Source organism: Sturnira hondurensis, unplaced genomic scaffold, assembly GCF_014824575.4.
Source record: "Sturnira hondurensis isolate 20B ecotype Veracruz unplaced genomic scaffold, ASM1482457v3 Scaffold0017436, whole genome shotgun sequence".
NCBI classification, from domain to species: Eukaryota; Metazoa; Chordata; class Mammalia; order Chiroptera; family Phyllostomidae; genus Sturnira; species Sturnira hondurensis.
This window is the reverse complement of record NW_028090067.1, coordinates 2,521,449-2,541,852: the sequence shown is the minus strand read 5'-3', so window position 1 is coordinate 2,541,852 and position 20,404 is coordinate 2,521,449. Positions and strand designations below refer to the sequence as shown.

The following is a 20,404-nucleotide window of genomic DNA, read 5'->3' as shown; positions in this document are numbered from 1 at the left end:
GTTCTCTGATGAGGATAAAAAAAATAAAACCTGACCCTGTTTCAGGCAGTCAGTTCTGGTTTCCCTTCCTTCTCTAAACTGCTTGTCCCTGTGAAATAAGAAGCTTATCTCTGTGGTGACTGAAAGAGGGGACACACCAATGAACTTAGACACTGTGAACATGGTGGTAGTGTGGGCATCTCGTGTACAAGTGCATGAACAGGAGAGGTGGGTGACCGCACACAACACTTTATAAAAGAGGCAGGCATAGAGAATTAAATTCTTCATGAGCACCAGAGACAGCAACAGAGAAGCTGCGCCTTGGAGGGGCCGACTTCGAAGAGCAGCAGGTCGTCTGACAGCGTTGGCCTCTAACAACTCTCCCCAGCACCCAGCACCCAGCACCCAGCACGCGGAAAGGGTGGGGGAGTAAGAAGTTGTTGCGAAAAAAAAAAAAAAAGAGCCACAGTAGAGCTTCAACTGCCATCAAAGGTTAGCTTGCCACTTAAAGCACAGCAACAGCAACAACCTGTAGCTGCTGCCCAGTGGGTGAAAGAGGAGGAAACAGCACCCAGCACTGAGGCCAGCAGTCAGTGACAGAAAGCGCTCCCTGGGCAGGAGCCATGACCTGGCTGCCTTCCTGCTGGCTGTGGGTTCTGGTGACCCTGGCGGGGCTCTCTGCTACCCTAACCTCTCAGGGCTGCCCGAAGAAGCACTACTGGGCTCAGGGAAAATGGTGCTGCCAGATGTGTGGGCCAGGTAAGAGAGGAGGCCTTGCCAGGGGCCGGCTGAGTGTGGGAGAGGACTGGGTTTGGGGGAAGGGGAGCAGAAAGTGAGTCTTAGCTCCACAAGGAATCCTGCAGTGCCTGAGGCACCACTTTTGCAGAGGGTGAAAAGCAGCCTCCCTTAAGCCTTGACCTTGGACCTCTGCTCACAGGAATGTTCCTCAAGAAGCACTGTGATGGGGACAGAAAGGCTGCTCAGTGTCATCCGTGTGTGCCAGGGATCTCCTACTCACCAGACCACAACTCCCGGCCCCACTGTGAAAACTGTCGGCACTGTAACTCTGGTGAGATGGGAGAGCACCTGGGGAGCCAGGTGGCAGAGCTGGGTGCAGAGGAGCAAAGTGTGTGTGTGTGGGGGGGGGAGTCAGAGTGTCAGTTGCCTCAAGGCTACAAGCGGAGCCAATACTGGGAAATGGAGTGCCCTGGGAGCAGGTATGTTGATGTGGTGGGGAGAACTCTAGTGTTCATGGAAGGGGTGAGCAAAAGTTGAGGGACTACTGAGAACGAGTCCAAGGCTGGCATGAAGGCAATAAAAAGGGGGAAGTAGGTTTAGGATCCCAGATTTCAGCCAAGCAACAACCCATCCCACCCTGCCCCCCTCCTCCCCCCCCCCCACACACTTGAACTGGCTGGGTTTGCAGTGGACATTTGTTTGGAACTTTGAATACATCTTTCTAGGGATATACTAGCCAGTGCATAACAACCTTTACTTGCACAAAAGTCAACTGAGGAAAATGCATGTGCATGTGGCTTGTATTTTTCTTATTTTGTACTTTCATTTTTTAAAAGAAGTATAAAATCTGGGCTGTGTCATGAATCCTTTTATTAGTTCCCCATTTTAGCTAGAATTTCAGAAATGATGTGCCAGTGTACAGAGCAGACTTTAAAGTGGACCCTTTGAACAAACATCCGGCAGCTGGACACACCTGAGGACTACTTAACAGAACTACTTCAGTCCTTGGCTGTAAAATGTTTGGTCTCAGTAGGCGTTTAGTACTGTATGCTTTAAAAAACTAACTAGCAAAAAAGGTTTTAGCATTGCAGATCAAACCGCAACATCTTCAATGTACAAGAAGTATTCTTCAGTCTACTTAACTTAAAAAATGATAGTTAACGGATGTTTTTCCCTTCTTGACAGCAAGCCCAGCAGGGTTGGAAAAAATTTTTTTTTCGAAACCTGCCCCACTCACTCTGCAGGCTCCACCAGAAAGACTTTTCCCAGTACTGAGCCAGTCTATACCCCCTTCGGTGTGTTCCAAGCAGCCCGATCCATGACCCTTCTCTGTGAGACACAGCCCACAGGTTCCCCAGAGCACTCAGGCAGCACCTGGCTGCAGGGTTGAGCGGGTAGACTGGGAGGAGACTGAATGAGTTTGATTCTCTTCCACCTCGGTATTCCCATCTGTAAGATGGAGACGCACCAGATATCAGCCTTGGAATTTTGTGCACAGGTTATACATGGTGTAAAGAACTCTCAGGTCTCTGGACACTCATCACTGGAAACAATGGCACTTCGTCCACTTTTACCCAATCCCAGCCCCTTCTTTAGCCATTCCTCTCCCTTTGGCAGACACCCTCGTGACCACCCCCTCCTCAGTTCTCTACTCTTCTGCCTGCCTCTTTCCCTCTCCACCACCACCCCACTGCCCTGTTCCTGTTCTCCCCTTGCAGATCCTTGTCCAGGGGGGCTCACCATTCCTGGCAAGCCACAGGAAACCAAATTTTAGAAGCAATGATTCAGAATTTAGAAAAAAGAAGCCAGCAGGGCATAAGGATGACAAGAAGGAATTTGTGTCCCTCTCTCTTTCCTGATAAAAGGCAAACACTAAGGCAGATTGTTAGAGCTGGTGGCCGTCTTTGGCACCCCCCAACCTCCCTTTCAGCACCCCTCTTCCATCTGTCAGGGATCCTTTCCCTGGGTCCCCACGAATGCGCTGCTCTAAGGCCCCACCAGGCTCCTGCCCAAGTGTCGTTGTCTCCTCCAGATCACCTTCCTCTTCTCAACCCTGACCCCCTGTGAGCCCAACCCAGCCCAGCACCCCGACACCAACCCCCACAGTATAATTGAACCACCCAGCACCTGACCTCTACACTTGAATAAAATGCATGCTTAAAGGCAATGGATGTCAGTAATCAAGTTATTCTCTAGTGAAGTTGAAAAAAACCTATCAGGGACCATAGAAACACTATTTCTAATTGCTAAAAAACCGGAAACTACCCAAATGCACATTAACAGTAGAAGAGAAGAGCCCTGACTGCTGTGACTCAGTTGGGTGTCACCCTGTAGAGAAAAAACCAGCAGTTCAATTCCCGGTCAGGACACATGCCTGGGTTGTGGGTTCAGTCCCCAGCTGATGTGAGTAGGAGAGGCAACCAATCAACATTTCTCTCTCACATTGATGTTTCTCTCCCCCTCATTCTCCTTCTCTTCCTCTCTCTTTAAATTTAAAAAAAAACAAAAAACCCTTTAAGTACAGTAGAACAGAGAAGGAATAAATGTGGTATATTCATACAACATTCACACTACACAGTAATGAGAATGAACGACCTGCAGTTACACTCACTAATATGGGTTAGTCTCAAAAGAGCTGAGTAAAAGCAGCCAGACACAAAGGGGTACATGTGCATGATTCCACGTATACACTACAAAACGAAACAGGCAAAGCGAATTTGCGGTGCTAGGAAATCAGGCTACTGGCTGTCCTTGGAAAGGGATCACACTACTGGTTACGGACCTTCCGTCTGACCTGGCACTGGTTACACTTGACTGGTACCAATTTCCCAAACTTCACACTTGCAATGAGTCTAGCTCTCTATACTAGAATTCAATGGTAAAAGTCTAAGTAAGAGAAAAATCATGTAAATTGTTTCTACTTTTCATGGTGTCTATTTCTGAACCATGAATTTTCTAAATGGCCCAAGTTTTTCCCTTAATAACAGTAATACTAATGGCAAAGGTGCTGGGTGATGGTGAGGGAGGGCCTGCCTTTGCAAGGCTGGGGTGGGCCTAGGTGGAGACTGGGAGAGAAGATTGAGCAAGTAGACCTTGCAGGTCTCTGAGGCCTGAGTGTCTGTGTTCCTCTGGCCTCCTCTATCCCCAGGTCATGTCATTCGAAACTGCACCCTCACCGCCAACACCGTGTGTGCCTGCCCCAAGGGCCAGGAGTGCAGGGACAAGGAGTGCACCGACTGTGACCCCGCTCCGGGCCCCTCACTGACCCCTCGTCTATCACGGCCCCCAGACCCACACCCACAACCCACCCACTTACCTTATGCCAAAAGTAAGTTCCAAGAAAAGTAAGTCCAGTCACTTGGGGTAAGGGTAACCCTCAGGAGCACCCCCACTTCGGTGCCCACCCCCATGAGTTGCCTGGTTGGCCTATCTCTGCCTTTCTATCACACCCAGTGCTTCTCAGGCCTCTTCGACCTTCAGCCCGGTCTTTTCCTGACTCACCCAGTCTCTGTTTTCCCAGAAGTGCTGGAGGCCAGGACAGACAGGCATGCACAGACTCTGGTTGACTTCAGCCCACCTGCTCCAGCTCTCTCCACTCATTGGCCACGTGAGTTTTCTCCACATTCCCCACCCCAGGAGAGAATGCATACAGGAGAGTCCAAGAGAGAAGCCAGCCAGACAGCAACTAGGAGTGCAGATAAGAAGAGGAAGAGCAGAGTCTGGGGATGAGGAAAGGGCTTGGCGCAATGGTGGGGGAGAGGGCAGAAAAAGGGGGGAAGGAAAGAGGCAGGGATGATGGAAGGGCTGTGCTGAGGGGAGTCAAAGGGTAGGCCTCCCCCAAAACTCTCATGTGGCCCCTGCCAACCACAGCCCAGAGGTCCCAGTGCAGCTCAGAATGCATCCGCGTCTTTGTGATCCTGTCTGGAATGTTGCTTGTTTTCACCGTGGTCGGAGCCCTGTTCCTCCATCAACAAAGAAAATATGGACTAAGTAAGAGACAAAATACAGGTCTCCAGTCCTGTCCCTGACCCTACCCCACCTTCTCAGCCCTGCCACCCACGCCTGGGACCTCATGGAAGCCTCCTTAGCTCCGTCTTTACCAATCCTGGTTCGTTCCCTCCTAGTCTTCCTCTCCGCCGAGGCCCTCCTGACAGCCCTCCCCCAGCTTACCTCCTTTGCTCGTCTCTCCTCCCTTCACCCCATCCTGACCATAGGCCAAGATTCATCTGCTTCTGTTTCTGCAGACAAAGGAGAAAATCCGGGGGTGCCTGCTGAGCCCTGTCCTTACAGCTGTCCCAGGGAAGAGGAAGGTGAAGCCATCCCTATCCAGGAGGATTACCGAAAACCTGAGCCTGCCTCCTACCTCTGAGCCAGCAGTCCCCAGAGAGGGGTCGCCATAGCAACAAAGGCCTAGTTTCCAGCACAGCGAACTGACCATCCAGAAGCAGTGACACCTGGCACTCCCAATCTCAGTAGCATGCTCTCATGAGGACTCTTTCCTGTGTGCAGACTTGAGAAAGCGCCTTTGAGACTGGCAGTGATGAGGACCCATGACAGGACCAGGGTGGGAAGCAGGATGTGTCCTGGCCCAGCCAGCTTCCTCTCGGTGCTGGAGGGGGCCTGGGGTTCCAGTTGTAAAGCACACTTAAGCCTACAACAGCCCCACATGCTGTATTTGGAACCTCTGCAAAATAAAGTGACAACTGATGCACACTGCCTCCCTCTGAAATTCCAAGCTTACTACACGGGCCACGCTCAGCCTCCCCTTGGACCAGGGATCTGTGGGAGGAGCTTCCTCCCCTGCAGACTGGTGTTGGGGCATGCCCAGCGGGGGAGCAGGGAGAGGTGTGGTACTAATAGATTATCAAAAAAGGCTTTCACACTATGGGGGTTCCTGCTCCTAGCTTCGGTCTCTCCCTTCCTCTCCCCACCTCCTTTTCCCTGCACCTCTTGCTTTCTTGGGGCTGCTGGGAAGCAAAAGGGTGTATGCAGTGAAGTCAGGTCTTGAAACCACCCGGGGATTTCTGGGGGCGGGGTGGAAAGGAGAACAGTGAACAGCACTCTGGCACCAGCAAGAAATGGCTTCACCCAGAGGCAGAGGTGGCAGCAGTGCTGCTTCCTCAAAGAGAAAGTGAAAGTAGGCCGAGGACAGAAGAGAAACCCACAGGCTGTCGGCCACCAAGGTGTATTTGGAAAGACCCCTCTTCTCCGGTGGGGAGCAGCTGTGGAGAGGAGCAGCAGGAGGAGGGGCCTCAGAGCAGCCCCCATGGGCGCCAAGGGGTGGTGCCTGCTGCTCTGCGTGGCTCTGTCCCGAGCGGCAGACACTGGTGAGTGGGGAGCAGGCAGGAGGGAAAGGGTGGGCTGGGGAAGCACCAGAAGGGGAAAGGTGCCAATCGCTTCCCAGCCCAATGGGGGAAAGGCTGTGTGGCTGACAAAGGAACCACTTTGGGGAGGGAGACTGAGAACCATGGGGATAAGGTCAACTGAAGAAAAGGGGGGCCTTTCATAGCAAATGCGGTGGGAGCGGCTGACCTACAGGAGAGGGAATAGCTTCAGAAGAGGAAGGGGCTCCCCAGCTAGGAAATCACCAGGAAGGTGACCCGGAGGCAGGAGAGGGGGAGGCCACAGGTGATGGCAGAAAGCAGAGTACCTGTGGGTGTGCTTGGAGATTGAGAAGATGGCCGCCAGCACCCTGGGACAACACAAATGTCCTACTTCTCTCCCAGTGGCAATTTTGCTCACTTATATGCTTTGGGGAGAATTCCTTTGCTTAAAGATAGTTTCTCATTCGATGGTTGGAGATAAAAGTAAAAACATAAACCTGTCTGAGCAAGGCAAATCCAGGACTCTAAATAATTCACACCGAGAAGTGTGTACCTGGAATGGCAGGTGCTTCCCAGAAAGCTGATTGGAGGGTCACAAGAGATGAGATAGCTGGGACCCTGGAGGACAGTTTGCACCCTTGTTGGCTCCATAGGTGGGCACAGGGAGCTAGCACAGAAAATAGCTTTCTGGGTAGGAAGGTGTGGCTTCAACCCAGTCTTTGCCCTGCAGCAGAAAAGCAATGGCAGGCAGTGGACGTGGTCTTGGACTGCTTCTTGGGAGAGGAGGGCAAGCACCATGGAGGGTTTGCCAGCAGAAAGGACATGGTGAGGGCCCTGCTGGTGCTGAGACAGGTGCCAGTGCTGGATGATGGCTCCCTGGAAGGCTTCACTGATTTCCAACTGAGCACACTGGCCAAAGACAGCCCACCTGTTACCTTTGAGGCCTCAGGTAAGAGCTTCCACCCAGTGTCCCAGTCCTCTGGGCTCCCTCCACTGGAACAGCCCAGTTCTCAGCACACCCACCTACATCTGCTTCCCGTGGGCTCAATCTGGTCCAACCTCTGTGTCACCCTTCCCACCCAGCAAACCTGGTACAGATTCCCCATGCAGAGGCCTTGCTCCACGCCGACTGCAGCGAGATGGAGGTGACCTGTGAGATCTCCCGCTATTTTCCCCAGGCCAGACAAGAGGCCGCTGTGGAGACAGCAGCTTGGTTCATCACCAACATGCAGGTGTCTGGAGGGGGACCCAGTGTCTCCATAGTGATGAGGACTCTCAGGGATGCTGAGAATGTGGCTGTCTTGCACCCCACAGTGCACCTACCCCAGAGCCCCCAGGGGACTGTGCTGACTGCAGGTGAGAAAATGAAAAAAATAGCAGAAAGTTTTGTTTTGTTGAGTATCCGGAGATGGAAGGATAGGAGGAAGGGAACAAGCCCACCTCCATCCCAATCAGTCATCTCAGGGTGTCCCCTTGGCCTTGGTCCTTTCTTCTGAAAGACCCAAAATGGGGATGATTTTCTCCTCTCTGCGTTGCCTGAGGAATAAGACCTGTGGTGCTCTACTCATGTGCACCATTCATAGCAGACACCAGTTTCCTCCCAGTGCAACTCCAGTCTGGTCTGGTGTTTGACTAGAGCAAAGCACAGGGACACAGAATTTGTTCATGACCCGTTATTAGTAAAACCCAGTTCTTGCCCTCTTCAACACGCTACACCCCAGAGGGCACAGGAAATTGAGAACACATGATAGGTTTCTCCAGGGTTCACTGAATCCAGTATTTTATCTCCAAAAAGAGACAACCAAATCCAAAGATTAGGGAACTACCCACCTATCATCAGAAAGCCCCAGAACACTTGACCTTTCTGTGGTCCAACCTAAATTAACTTTGCTACGTCAGAAAAGAGAAGGCCTCATGTCTGTCCAGTGTAAACCAGGACCCTGGTACAACCTGATACTCCCTTTTTATTTTGGGTAGGTTGAACCTACAAAAGGTGAAAGAGTAATATAATTAACACCCATGGAGCATTCAGCCAGGTCCACCATTATTAATATTCTGCCACATTCTCTCTAGATAGACATATCCCCTGAACTCATTGAAAGTTGCAAAAATACCAACACTTCACCCCCAAACACTGTCATGTACAGCATGTGGTGTATAGCATTTGGCTTACAACCAAAGGCAAGATTATTCTCCTTCATAATCACAGAACCATCACCTCAGCAGACCAAGGTGGGGAGTGGTCTCCCATGGTACAGACAGTAAGGGGGTGCAGTGTATGGAGAATTGAAGAACATATTTGCTAGGGCAGCCTCTTCCCATCTCCCCCAACCTACTGCTTGTTACACTACTGGGCATCATACTCAAGTATCAATATTTTAAAATTAATACATTAATATTGTCAAATATAAAGTCCAAATTCAAAATTCTCCAACTGCTCCAATAATGTTCATTATAGCCTTCTATTTTGGGGGCTGTTTTTTTTAAAGTCCAGGATTCAAACAAGGATCATGCCTTGCATTTAGGTGTCTTGTATCTTTAGCTCCTTTACCCCAGAACAGTCTTTCATGGTCCTGACATTTTTGAAGAGCCCAGGCCCCCACCATTTGGATTTGTCTGATTGTTTTCCTCACTAGATTTAGGTTCAGCATGGCCGGCGCAAATACTCTGACTGCGTGCTTTTTTACACTCTTACTCCTTAGTCTTCCCAGCAGCCTTGCCTTCAGTAGGTGAACCTGGCAACACTAAGTGACTTGTCCAAGGTCACAGAACTATAAAATGAAAAAGCCAGGGATCCAGATTTTTTTCTGCTACTCCAGTGGTTCTTGCCCGAGAGTGATAGTAACCCATAATTTTGCATGTGTACGTTCCTGGCGAGCAGTCCATAGCTTTCATCAGATTATCCAGAGGCAACTCCAAAATAGCTAACGTTACCACATGTGCCACGCTGCCTTTCCAAAGCCCCATGTCATTGGGGTTCCATCTAATGGGAAATGAGCTCACCTGGCCTCACTGTCCAGGAAAGGTGGCAGGAGTGGATGTATGCCACCACTGAGAGATCGGGTGGCCTCAGGCAGAAGCTGTCTGCCATCATCCCTCTTTCTCTCACCACAGTGGAGCTGCAAGTGTCAACTCATACCCCATCCCTGAATTTCCTGCTGGGGTCCTCAGCCTCCCTGCACTGCGGCTTCTCCATGGCACCAGGCTTGGACCTCACCAGAGTGGAGTGGCGGCTACAGCATAGGGGCAATGGCCAGCTGGTATATAGCTGGACCACGGGGCAGGGGCAGGCCAAGCGAGAGGGTGCTACCCTGGAGACTGAGCAGCTCCTCATGGCCGGGGATGCCTCCCTCAACCTACCCAGCCTCACTCTGAAGGACGAGGGGGCCTACATTTGCCAGGTCACCACCTCTCTGCATCAGGCTCAACAAATCATCCAGCTCCACATCCAAGGTGAGGCCAGAACTCGCTGAGCTGGGAAAGAGGGGAAAGGATATGCTTCCTGGGGGAGTTGTCCAGAGTAGAATCCAAATATAAGGGTACTTCCCGAGAGGCAGCCACGTCCCCACAACCTAAAGGCCACCTCCATCCTGTAAGTGCAGACAGCATCAGACTGTCTCCTGTCACACTATGGAAGTCCACCGAGAGCCTCCCCAGCCCGGACTCCGGTGGCCCTGCCCTGGCTGGCTGCCTGGATCGCATACACTAAAGGAGCAGCAGCAAACCAAGGAGGGGCAGCGGGGCTGGTCCTGATCCAGACGAGAACTCCCTCACTGAGACCCTTTGAAATCACTGGCTTGCAGTGATAAGAAGCAAGCCAACCTTTAGTTGGTTTTACCATTGTTCAGTTACCTGTGGAAGATGTACCCCTTTATGGCCTGCATCCAGGGTGGACCCGTCACTTATCCCTTGGCACTCCACTGATGAAACTTCAGCCTCCATAACCTGTCTCACTCTCAGCAAGAACAGGAGACTTCAGGCTCCTGTGCTGTCCCATTGATCCCTCTGGAATCTTCCTCATTCTTTCTTCCAGCTTCCCCCAAAGTACGACTGCGTTTGGCAAATGAAGCTCTGCCACCCACCCTTATCTGCAGCATAGTGGGCTATTATCCTCTGGATGTGACTGTGACGTGGACCCGAGAGGAGCTAGATGGAGCCCCAATCCCAGTCTCTGGTGCCTCCTTCTCCAGCCTCCGGGAGAGCCCAGGAGGCACCTACAGCATCTCCTCCTCCCTGACAGCAGAACCTGGCTCTGCAGGTGCCACTTACACCTGTCAGGTCACCCACGTCTCCCTGGACAAGCCCACTGAGGCCAGGGTCTGGGTTGCCCCACCAGGTACTGGGGTACCCTTCTCTCTCCACCTCTATCCTGGGCACATGGCTCTCCTACCCCCGGCTCATCTTTGGTCCTGTGCTGCTTCCCACCAGGCTTTGCTCACAGTCCCAGCTTCTTCTTCCCCAAGGTAGCAGCCTCCATAGCTGCTACCACACATGCTGAGACTTCAGTGCACCCAGGTGCCGGGTCACCCGGCAATGTGCTGGAGATCAAGGTTGAACAATTCCTGATCCTGCCCTTGAGTTTGGTCCAGCTGGAGGGACCGATTAGCCAGGCAGGCAAGGTGACCTGGGAAGGGTAAGGGGGATGCAAACCAAGTTAGCTAGCTCAAGGGGGGAAGGAAACACCATGACAGAAAGAACAGCATGCATGAAGGCCAAATATAAAGCAGCCTAAGGAGGATTTTGGGGGCTGCACAGTTAGAGCCCAGGGCATGTAGGAAAAGGGGGAAGCAGCCTAAAGCTTGAGAGGTGACTACATGTACTGAGCATTTACATGAATCGAGCACTATAGGAAGCACTTAAATGTATGATCTCATGTATAATCATGACTCCCATTGCGTTGATGAGTGCCCTGGCACTGACAGGTGTTAAGTGATTTGCCCAAAGTCACCTACGTAATAAAAGGTAAAAGGTAAAATGTGAAAAATAGCCCGGTTACCCTAGAGCTTCAAACTCTCCACTGTATTAGTGGCCAATCCCGATGGGCCTTCAAGCTGGAATTTCATCCTGAAGCCAGAGAGTGTTATTAAAAGTTTTTAAACAGGAAGAATCCATATCTAGGATGCAAACATTCAGGAGCACTGGGTATTATAGTAAGGTTCACTAAGCAGTAAGGTTCCCCCAAACCAGGGTTTTCTTTCAGCTCATGTCACTTCCCCAATATTTATAAAATTCTAGTGTAATTGTCATACAAGCATCCAACAGCCTTAAGCAGGTAGAACGCCGTTGTGTGCCCAGTTCCTGCGTGAGAGCGGAACACTTGATGTGAGCTCCTGGATGAGGAACTCACACACACACACATTCCTGCCTCCACCCTTCTCACCCACAGAGCAGAGGACGGCCTTTAAAATCCTTTTTGCCAGCAGTCTCTTCCTTCTTGCACTGTTGTACCTGGGGCTTCAGAGATGGAAAGGTAGGAGCCCGGCCACCCTCGGCTCTGCCCCTGAACCCGCCTCACTCACAGACCAGCCCCCACTAACCACCTCCCCACCCAGACCAGGGATGAAGCCCAAGCATCCAAGTTCCAGCCAGCCCCCCACTACAATCCCCAGCTTTTGAGGTTACCCCAGCTGAAACCAATCTTCCTCTTGTTCTCTCCTAGCTACCTCACCCAAAGTCACCCAAGACTGCAAGGCCCTCTTGGTAACCAGTCTACTGCCTCAGAGTAAAAAGAAAGAGTAGTCACGTTCTCCCAGAAGGACTCAAAGCCAAGACCCAGAGCCCAAAAAGACCCCAAGAAAAGCATGAAGAAAGCACAGAGCATGGGGCCACTGGCTCTGAATATGTGCAGGACTATGCCTTCCTTCATCGTGTCCCTTGGCTACACAGAGTAAAGCGAAGAGGTGAGAGGGCAGCAGGAAGTTTGGGTGGAGGTTCAAACTGGAGCCAGATTTGAGGTGCAGTGGTAGGAAAAGAAAATGGGAAGAAACGGAGAAGGAAGCAAGTGCAGGACAGAGGGACAAGGGGTCAGGGTTGGGCCACCACACACAGACACTGAACTCTGTCCAAATAAAAGCCCCTTGTGTCCTTGGAGGCAATGCTTTTCCCCTTTCTTGTCTTTCCCCACGCTGGACCCAACAGAGTTGTATCCCCAAGCCTAGGTGTTCAAGGTATGATCCAAAGGCCCTCAAAGGCAGCCACGGGGCTCCGTCCAAGCTGCTCTGTGTAACCTGGAGCTTGATTAAGGTTCTACTCCTTTAGACAGTGCTGGGTGTTTCAGGATACCTACAAACTCCTCACTCCCTCAGCTGCAAGGGAGAGATTTCTCTTGTCCTTCTTTTCTAAACTCTGCCTAATCAACCCAGTGGAACTCGGCACAAGGAAAGCAGGCAGACAGGTCTCTGAGGAACCTGCAGCTGTTTGCCAGTGTGAGATGCCCACTCAATTTCCTGTTGTCACTTCCTCCCACGAGCACCTGGAAGAGTGGGGCTGCTTCAAACATGAATGCTGAGAGCGGAGACCACTTCCTTTGCCGACACACAGATCTTTAATCTCGAGGAGACCATCCAACACACAGAAGCGCCCCCTCCACCCAAAAGCAACATCAGACAACTAGAAATAAACAGCACTCCTCTCCTCCCCTCCCCCTCTCCTCAGGTCCTCCAACCCAAACAACAACCAAGTCAGTGTAGTGGTAGAAATTTGTATTTTTTTGCCTTCGTTCAGAATACATGAAATTGGTAAATACGCCACATGCCTTTGGTGAAGTACAACTGGTATTATTGTATACAAGTATGAGACCAGGGTTAGGAAAAAAAGACAAAGAGGTGACGACAGACACGCAGTGGAAACCCCACATCATCTCATGGCAAACTGAAGGGGATGTGGGAAGCTCGGCTTCATTTGACTGCGAAGTCCCAGGGTTTGGTTGCGTAACTGCTCATGCACATGGGTGGTAGGAAGGGAGGGGGACAGCAAAGACACAAAAGGGCATACGGGGTGGGATGAGAAAGAAAGTAGAAGGGCTAACATCTCTGACAGACAAAGCCAACTCTATCTGGTGAGCCTCAAATAAACCCAGGAAACAATTCCCGTGGCATGGATGGGCGGGCTAAGGGGTGAATTTGCTCCAGGCTTGGGACACATCGAGGACAGTGGTGGTTCTTGTCCAGCGGTGACCCCCTGCATTAGGCAAGGAGGAGCCCAGAGGAGAGTGGAGACCTTCCAGGGGAATCGTTGGGAGGGTACAATGACTGCTTTCGTCCAGCTCTTCAGTCCCACCCTGGGGTGGGACGAAGGGTACATGGGCAACAGGGGCAAAGGGAGAGGAAAGATGGTTTTGCGCAATGAAATGCTGCTGCATGGAAAGTGAGCATCCAGACCCAGCCCAGCCCAGCCTCAGCCTCCTGCAGCTTATGCACCAGATGACAGAATATAGGAGCAGAGGTGTGTCCCCTTCTGTTCCCAGCCTGCCAGCCTCCCCTCACACCTGAGTCTAACCCACTCAATACACTACCCTGAGTCCAGCAGTGGCGCCCAAGACAGGCTGAGTAGCTCCCATCCTCGGATTCCACTGTCTGTACCCATAAACCATGCAAAGAGGAAAAAAGGAAAGGAGGCAAAGTGGAATTCAGGTGGGATTTTCAGAAGGGGCATATACTGCAAGAAGAACAGAGAGGTGGCTCTAGATGAGAGGGCCCATGACAGCACAGACTGTCTACAGAATGTTCCGCCTCCCACCCTGAGACCGAGTTGGGTACACTGGACCTCTCTAAATACGCAGAATCGGCCAGGCCTCAGAAGGACGTCTTGCCTCATCCCTGTCTTTGGCAAGTACATAGATGTGGTGTAAGGAGGGAAGTCCCTGAAAGTCCAAGGACCCTCAAACTCTTTAATCAACAGGAAGGGAGGAGCAGGACCCTCCTTAACGAGAGGGCAAGAAGTGACTTCCTCTGAGCTTGTTCTTTTCAAATTAGGTCCTCACGGTTTCTAATAGGCATTTTCTCTTTATCTGTGCCAACAATTAAAATAACTGAGAGTCCCAGACTTGGGCTACGTAAAATTATTTGGTGCTCTCATGAACAGTACAGAATGCTGCAGAAAATGTGGACAAGAGACAGACCCTTCCACTCATTCCACTCATGAGCTTGAGACTGCTTCTAAGGATGGCAATGAGAGTTCTGGTATATTCACAATTAACATGTGTTCTCCAGGTCTCTGGAGAACCACGTAAAAGGCTCTAAGATCCCTGAAGACGTAGAAAATCTTGGACTAACAGATTAGAAATAACTCCAAAAAACAAGTTCTACTATGTAAGAGGGTATTGCACCAGGACCAAGTTGGACTTTGGGCCCACCCAGGATTCTCTTCGGGCCTGGCATAGATGAGCTCCAAGCCACCAGGGCAGGCCTGAGTGAGCCACCATTTCTGCAGGTGTTCGTGGCTTCCTCCTGCCAGTGGCCTGGATTTCCCTGGAGGCACCATGGACACCGATACCCTTTTCCTCCCCCAGTCTTGACACTTTCTTGGACATGTCACTACAGCTATGCTCCGACCCCTTCCCTTAGCCTCCAACTCTTTTTGGCTTTAGAGGAATTTGCTAGTATAGAAGAAGCAGATAGGGAGAAGGTGCCAGCGGTTGCTCTTCAGGAAGTTACTCAAGACTGCACCACGAGCAGCATTTCTAGTGTTGAGGGACAGAGTGCAAATGAAGCAACAGAAAAGGAGGAATGGCCGATGGAGAAGCCTGGGCTGGGATGGAAGAAGGTAGATGGGAAAGTTTGTTGAGAGAGCAAACAAGGAGAGGAACATGAGTTTGGATGGCAATGGAGAATAGGGAAGGGGTGGCACATTCTCAAGTAAAAAAGTAGACTGGACACAGGAATCAGGAAGTTCCAAATGGAAAAGAGAGAGACAGGAGAAAACAAGAGGACAAATTACATCAAGTTACTAGACATCCAGGTCTTTCCGTTGTAGGCGTCCCATCCCCATGTCTCCCTGTGACTCAAGACAGTGACAAACAGCACAGCCCCACTTCCTCAGAACGGGAGGGACCATCTTCCCACCACATCTTGCAGAGGGAAGCCTTGTCCACCAAGAAAGTCTTTTGTCTTTGACACCCTGCCCTCCCGAACCAGGTGATGACCCCACAGCAGTGATCTCCATACCTCAGTCAGAGCAGCCCCACTCCCCAGGCAGGCAGGCAGGCAGGCAGGGCTGGGAGAAGATTCCAGGACTTTCCCACCTCTTCACCCCACCAGCAACCTCAGCGATACTTACTTACAATAACTACCACGATGATGGCACAGATAGCTCCCAGCATGATCATCATCTGGGGAAACATTGACAAAAAATGGGTCGTTGGACTTGGGAAAGAAGGGGGTAGGACTAGAGATACGGGAACAAAGCTTCCTCTGTCCTTGAGACGGTGCAAGAAACTACACATCACCCAGGAGATCTGCAGGCCTCTTGGGGAGGGTGCAACCTTCATGCTCCCCCTCAGAAAATAACCCCTGCTCCACAGCCAAAGCTCCTCAGAACCATCAGACACTTTGCAGCTTGCTCCTTTTTCCTTAGTTCCTGTTGCTTTGAAAGGAACTGCAATGGAGGTGCAGACTTTAAATCTTTAGTCAGCTGATTCATGTTTCATTGTGAAGTGTTCGGTTCATTCCTAAAAGCTGCAGGTATTTAAATATCTACCCACCCAAGTGATTGTGTAAATGTCGGGAGTGTCTGAGAAAGGGCCAGGTGAGAATTTTTCCAGAGGTCCTTTGGGGGCAGCAGCTGGGTGGGGGAAGCAGCCTGACTAACCATTTCTAGGGGCCTCAGGGTATTACTGGCTCCAGGGTGGAGGGTCTGAATACTCTGGCCTACTCTGGTGGCCAATTCAGGGTAATGCAGCTCAAGGCGGCTCTCAAGACTTCCTCCCAAGAAGAGTTCTGCCAGGCAAAAACCCTATACCGCTAAAGGGAAGGAATGTAGAACCTCGGGGTTTTCTTACCTTCTATGAGTTGCAGCTCAAGAAAAACAAGGGGGAAAGGACAAGAAAATTCACCTTGCAGTTTTTCCACCAATACTTCCTCTTTAGCTTGGCAGCACTGCTCTCAAATTGTGATGCTCCCATCTGCAAGGCATCAGCTCGGTCATCCAGCTGTGACAGTATCTCGTCCCTCTTCAGGACCTTGTCCATATTCTCACGCATGAGGTCTACTACCTGCAGGGGGCACAGAAGCAAAACCACTAAGCTCCCCACTAGAGACAGGGGAAAGATCAACCAACCAGATCACAGGTTTGCCCTGTGAAGCTCTAATGGATGCCTTGCCTTCCAAAGCCTTTAGCTATCTGTCTAGAAAAAAATAAAAGTTTCTAAGCTTCTGTGATTTAGAAACTCTCAGAGAAAAAAACTCTCCACCTACCTCATCTACTTGTGCCTGGGTTTGCTGTAGTCGTCTGTTACTGGTTGTATTAGGGGGAGGGCCAGGGGGACCCCCACCTGGGGTGGTCCCTTCTGCCCCTTCAGCAGGCGGCTGAGCTGGAGCAGACCTATGGAGAGAAGTGGACAGAGTGCACAAAGTATCCAAAACAGGAAAGGAATCACATGCATTCTCATCCCACACCATCAAATTCACAGCAATTAGGTTACTATATGCAATTAGGAGTTCCAGCTCCTTGGTAAATACCAAGTAAGGAGATGCAGCACAGGGTCAAGAAGCAAAAGATGAAAGATTCTGTAACAAGATTTAGATGGGGCTTAGGGACATCTGGGGTGGCATCAAAAGATCTTATTTGGGCCACCCTCTGCCCAATCTCAAGCATATCCTCTGACACAATGGTTACAGGGGATAATGTGCCAGCTTTGACCTAAATGGCATGTCCCTGACTGTCAAGAAGCCTTTCATATGAAGTCAAACTGGAAACCTCTAATCCAGGTTAGAAGAAGTTTGTATGAAAGACTAAACCCTCAGGACAAAGCTATGGACAGAAGAGCCGCACCCCCCTTTTTTCCCAAACCTAAATCTAAAAAGAAAGAGCAAACTGACAGACTCTGCTTAAGGGGTTCCACTTACTGGTTATATTCCACACAATAATTAGTACCTTGGGACTGCTGTAAGGACAACTTGGAGAATCACCAAAGTGGAGTGAGTCAGGACAGTCTGCTTGCTTTGGCAGAGAAGATGGGGGTTTCGCTTAGATAGAATTGAGGCCAGCAGCAATTATGTTAATTATCAAACTGTTCCAAGAGCATAGACAGGAGGCAAAAATAAGGGAGATGGACCTCAATGTACATGCATTGTAGACAGTCGGTCCCTTCCTTTTCTAGATTTGGCAACATGTCTCCGGAGCCTACTGTAGTTCCTTATGTCCCAAAGAGAAATCTTGGCTCACACTACTACAATGATTATTCTCTTTCTCTTAGCCTTGGAAGGGATTTACCTAGTATGAAGTTTAAAAGTAAACTCCTTTTTATGTCCCAAAACATGCAGGCTAAATTCACCTCCTAAAGTATTCCCAGAAGTCTAACCTAAGGCATGAGATTTTCTCTCCCAAGGAAAAATCCACCGGCAGGAGGGAGATCTCTCAAATTTGACAGAGAATAGAAATTACAATAAGAACTCCTCAAACAGAGACCTAATCTCACAAAAACATACCTCATAGAAGTAGTCTAAGAATAAATGATCTAGGGATTAAACTATCACAAAAGCACCACAAAGGAAATGCCTTGACTACTTACAATAGAACTAATACCCAGAAGTTCTTCCTCCCTAAGTGAATTTCTTCCAGTCTAAAAAGTTAGAGAACACCACCTCAGCAAGGCTATACTAGCAGATTACACCCAATTTATCCCCATTTAAGGATTCGCTTTCCAATTTCTAAGGCACAAAGGTAGCAAAGGAAAGATACAAAGCCATGGAAGCCACAAGACTACTGAACTAAGCAATCCAGTTCTCTGACTGAAGATGGAAAAAAATCAATGAGTACACAGAAGCCACTGTTTGGTCTTGGAAACAGTCCAGAATGTTGGCACCAATGACAAGATTAAGTCAGAGACCTTGTGATGCCCTGCTAGTCACCACACTTTCTCCATCTCCTGTTCATCCCACATGGGTGCTACTGGAAACCAGTCAGATGAAAAGGATCCTCCTTACCAAAATGAAAACAAATGGAATCGTAGGACTCGGCCAAAATGCACAGAATGTCACATAGTTAAAACTGCAGAAATCAAATAGAGAAAAAGTAAAATGGTTATAAAGCATTTGAAGGGACCATTCCACTTATTAGTTGTTAGAAGTTGGGAATGCTCAACAGTAAAATATCCGAAACAGTTACAACCCTTATGTATTATAATTAAATGTCTTCTGTGTGTGTGTGTGTGTGTGTGTGTGTGTTACTAGGAGAAGCAACACAAATATATCTTGAACCTTACCAGGACTTCACGCAATAAGAAAAAATTTTTCTATCAAACATATGTGGTCTTGACGGACGGATTTCGCATAGCCATGGTTCTCCTTCAGGATCTTAGGATGGGGTGATGTTGAAGATGGTCAGCGACTAAACTTAATGTGTTGGAGGAAGACGCCTCTATGTCTCTTCCAAATACTTGGCTAAGACTCAATGACAGAAAAACACCTCAGTGTGGTCCTGGGATGAACGGATGCTTGAAATCACATGGCACTACCCCTCTAGCTTTTCTGAGCTGCTCACCTGGAGCCAGAGAACTAGCAAATAAGTTTCTAAGCTTTTCTCACTGCCAAGGTGGGAGTGGGGTAACGCATCACAGTTGGGGTGAGGGGCATATACAAATCCAGAGATTTCAGGGCAACCCAAGTTACTAACTGGCAGGTGCGCCCATGACTGTCTTTCCAGAGGCCCTACCTACAGATTCATCAGACATGGACGAGCCTCGAGCCCCCTACCCAATGACTCCATGCCCCACCTTCGCCCTCTCCCGGGCTCCACTATACTGAGACTTGAATGAGGCGCCCCTCAGGCAAGAAGAGAGGATGCAATGAATGTGAGACCCCCGCGCCCCTGCCCCGTCCGTGGGATGCTGGCTATGGCTGGTTCAAGGAGAAGGGTACTGCCGCCCTCCCTGCGGGCGGTCAGGTCTGGGGTCCACGCGCAGTGGTGGTTCCCCGCGTCGTTGCAGCTGCTGCAATGCGTCATTTTCCATCGCGCAGAGTCTGGCGCTATCAGTGAGAGTTGGCAAGGAATGTCAAGCCCCCCACACGAGAGTCAACTCACATTTCTCTGACAGGGGGAGGGTCGGTCTTCTCTCTGGAAGAAGCGGCAAGACACCCAGCGAAGGGAACGCTGAGGCTGAAGTTGACGGAACTGCAGACCTCCGCGTCCAGATGACCACCCGGAGGTCTAGCTGCGATGGAATTTACTGCGGCTGTCGTGCAGGTCCTGTCTTTATTAGTGCCGGCCACGCCTTCCCGAAAAGGTTGACAACACTGCGGCCCAATCCACGCCCAGGACAAGCGCCAGTCCGAAGCGAAGCCCGAGCAAACTAGCCAATCAAAGCTTTCCTCTCCTCTGCACTCCGGAAAGGAGCGGTTGGGAAGCTCATTCACTGACCAAAACTAGAGCTGGCTTCTCTGTCTAACCAAGGACCCGGCATAGAGGAAATACGCGCCTGCCCTCTGGAAGGGCGACTCCAACAGTTTGGGTTAGGCCTTTTTTTGGTGTCTCCCAGCCAATCGCTGAACTGTTTCCGAAGTCCGGGCTTGCCCCAGACCCTAGCGCCTGCAGCTGCCGGCAATCGTGCTGCTTCCGCCAAGAGCTGCGAGTGGGTCCCGGCTCACAGTGGCCGGGATTCTGGACTCCTAGGGAAGGTAGTGGTGGTCCGTCTATGCACATCCCTGTCGTCCAGACCTGCCGGCGTTCCCCGCCACCTGCCTGCCTGGCCCGCTTTGAGGAGGTCGAATCCATCAAGGCAGAATGGCCCATATAAAAAGTTACCTACCTAATATTCCAGATATTAGACTTAACTGCAGTAATCGAGTATGTGCAAGACAGGCCCTGCCCTCAGTGGGGATGAGGCTTAGCTCATGGGGAAGACAGACACGATTACACATTAAACCAAGCAAAGTCAAAAAGCAAAAATATGCCCTGGCTGATGTAGCTCAGTGAATTGAGCCGGGCCTGCGAACCACACGATTGCGGTTAGATTCCCAGTCTGGGCACATGCCTGGGTTGCAGGCCAGTTACCAGCGGGGCACTCACGAGAGGCAAACATACATGGATATTTCTCTCCTTCCCTTCCCCTCTAAAGATAAATAAATAAAATCTTTTTTAAAAAAAGCAAAAATATTGAGTCCTGAGACTTAGACAAATCAAAGTAAAAGGACCTTAGAAAAACGATC

At 50.4% G+C, this 20,404-nt stretch overlaps 3 protein-coding genes across 6 annotated transcripts in view; 2 read left to right on the top strand and 1 right to left on the bottom strand.

The window, feature by feature from the left end:
* VAMP1 (vesicle associated membrane protein 1) overlaps nt 1-19,589 on the bottom strand; it is a 64,718-nt gene extending 45,129 nt beyond the window's left edge. The window contains exons 1-5 of one of the 2 annotated variants that reach the window (XM_037067934.1): nt 19,281-19,589; nt 16,454-16,580; nt 16,093-16,251; nt 15,318-15,369; nt 12,726-14,909 (exon numbers count right to left, since the gene is read on the bottom strand). In XM_037067934.1, coding sequence (XP_036923829.1) covers nt 14,893-14,909; nt 15,318-15,369; nt 16,093-16,251; nt 16,454-16,580; nt 19,281-19,282 — 357 coding nt within the window. In that variant the 5' untranslated portion in view covers nt 19,283-19,589 and the 3' untranslated portion in view covers nt 12,726-14,892. Of the gene's footprint in view, nt 1-12,725; nt 14,910-15,317; nt 15,370-16,092; nt 16,252-16,453; nt 16,581-19,280 lie in introns of those variants that run through there. The other variant, XR_005069704.1, reaches the window with a different exon arrangement.
* On the top strand, nt 95-5,430 carry CD27 (CD27 molecule). 2 transcript variants are annotated; one of them, XM_037067933.1, is made up of 6 exons: nt 95-738; nt 917-1,048; nt 3,866-4,045; nt 4,241-4,414; nt 4,588-4,707; nt 4,962-5,430. In XM_037067933.1, the coding sequence occupies exons 1-6, from the start codon at nt 603-605 to the stop codon at nt 5,084-5,086; spliced, it is 867 nt and encodes a 288-aa protein (XP_036923828.1). In that variant the 5' UTR covers nt 95-602; the 3' UTR covers nt 5,087-5,430. The 2 variants fall into 2 exon arrangements, with proteins under 2 accessions (XP_036923828.1, XP_036923827.1); XM_037067932.1 differs by having other exon boundaries at nt 99-738; nt 4,238-4,414.
* On the top strand, nt 5,561-12,136 carry TAPBPL (TAP binding protein like). Of its 2 annotated transcripts, none has more exons than XM_037067928.1 (7): nt 5,561-6,044; nt 6,775-6,990; nt 7,125-7,397; nt 9,156-9,494; nt 10,075-10,377; nt 11,428-11,511; nt 11,701-12,136. In XM_037067928.1, the coding sequence occupies exons 1-7, from the start codon at nt 5,984-5,986 to the stop codon at nt 11,778-11,780; spliced, it is 1,356 nt and encodes a 451-aa protein (XP_036923823.1). In that variant the 5' UTR covers nt 5,561-5,983; the 3' UTR covers nt 11,781-12,136. The 2 variants fall into 2 exon arrangements, with proteins under 2 accessions (XP_036923823.1, XP_036923822.1); XM_037067927.1 differs by having other exon boundaries at nt 5,563-6,044; nt 6,772-6,990.
* Nucleotides 19,590-20,404: the final 815 nt, after the last annotated feature.

Coding starts and splice junctions, on each gene's coding strand:
- CD27 (XM_037067932.1), top strand. CDS start 603: ATGACCTGGCTGCCTTCCTGCTGGCTGTGGGTTCTGGTGACCCTGGCG. Junction 4,046..4,237: donor CCACTTACCTTATGCCAAAA/GTAAGTTCCAAG, acceptor CTGTTTTCCCAG/AAGTGCTGGAGGCCAGGACA. Junction 4,708..4,961: donor ACAAAGAAAATATGGACTAA/GTAAGAGACAAA, acceptor CTGTTTCTGCAG/ACAAAGGAGAAAATCCGGGG.
- TAPBPL (XM_037067927.1), top strand. CDS start 5,984: ATGGGCGCCAAGGGGTGGTGCCTGCTGCTCTGCGTGGCTCTGTCCCGA. Junction 6,045..6,771: donor GTCCCGAGCGGCAGACACTG/GTGAGTGGGGAG, acceptor TTTGCCCTGCAG/CAGAAAAGCAATGGCAGGCA. Junction 10,378..11,427: donor GGTCTGGGTTGCCCCACCAG/GTACTGGGGTAC, acceptor TCTCACCCACAG/AGCAGAGGACGGCCTTTAAA.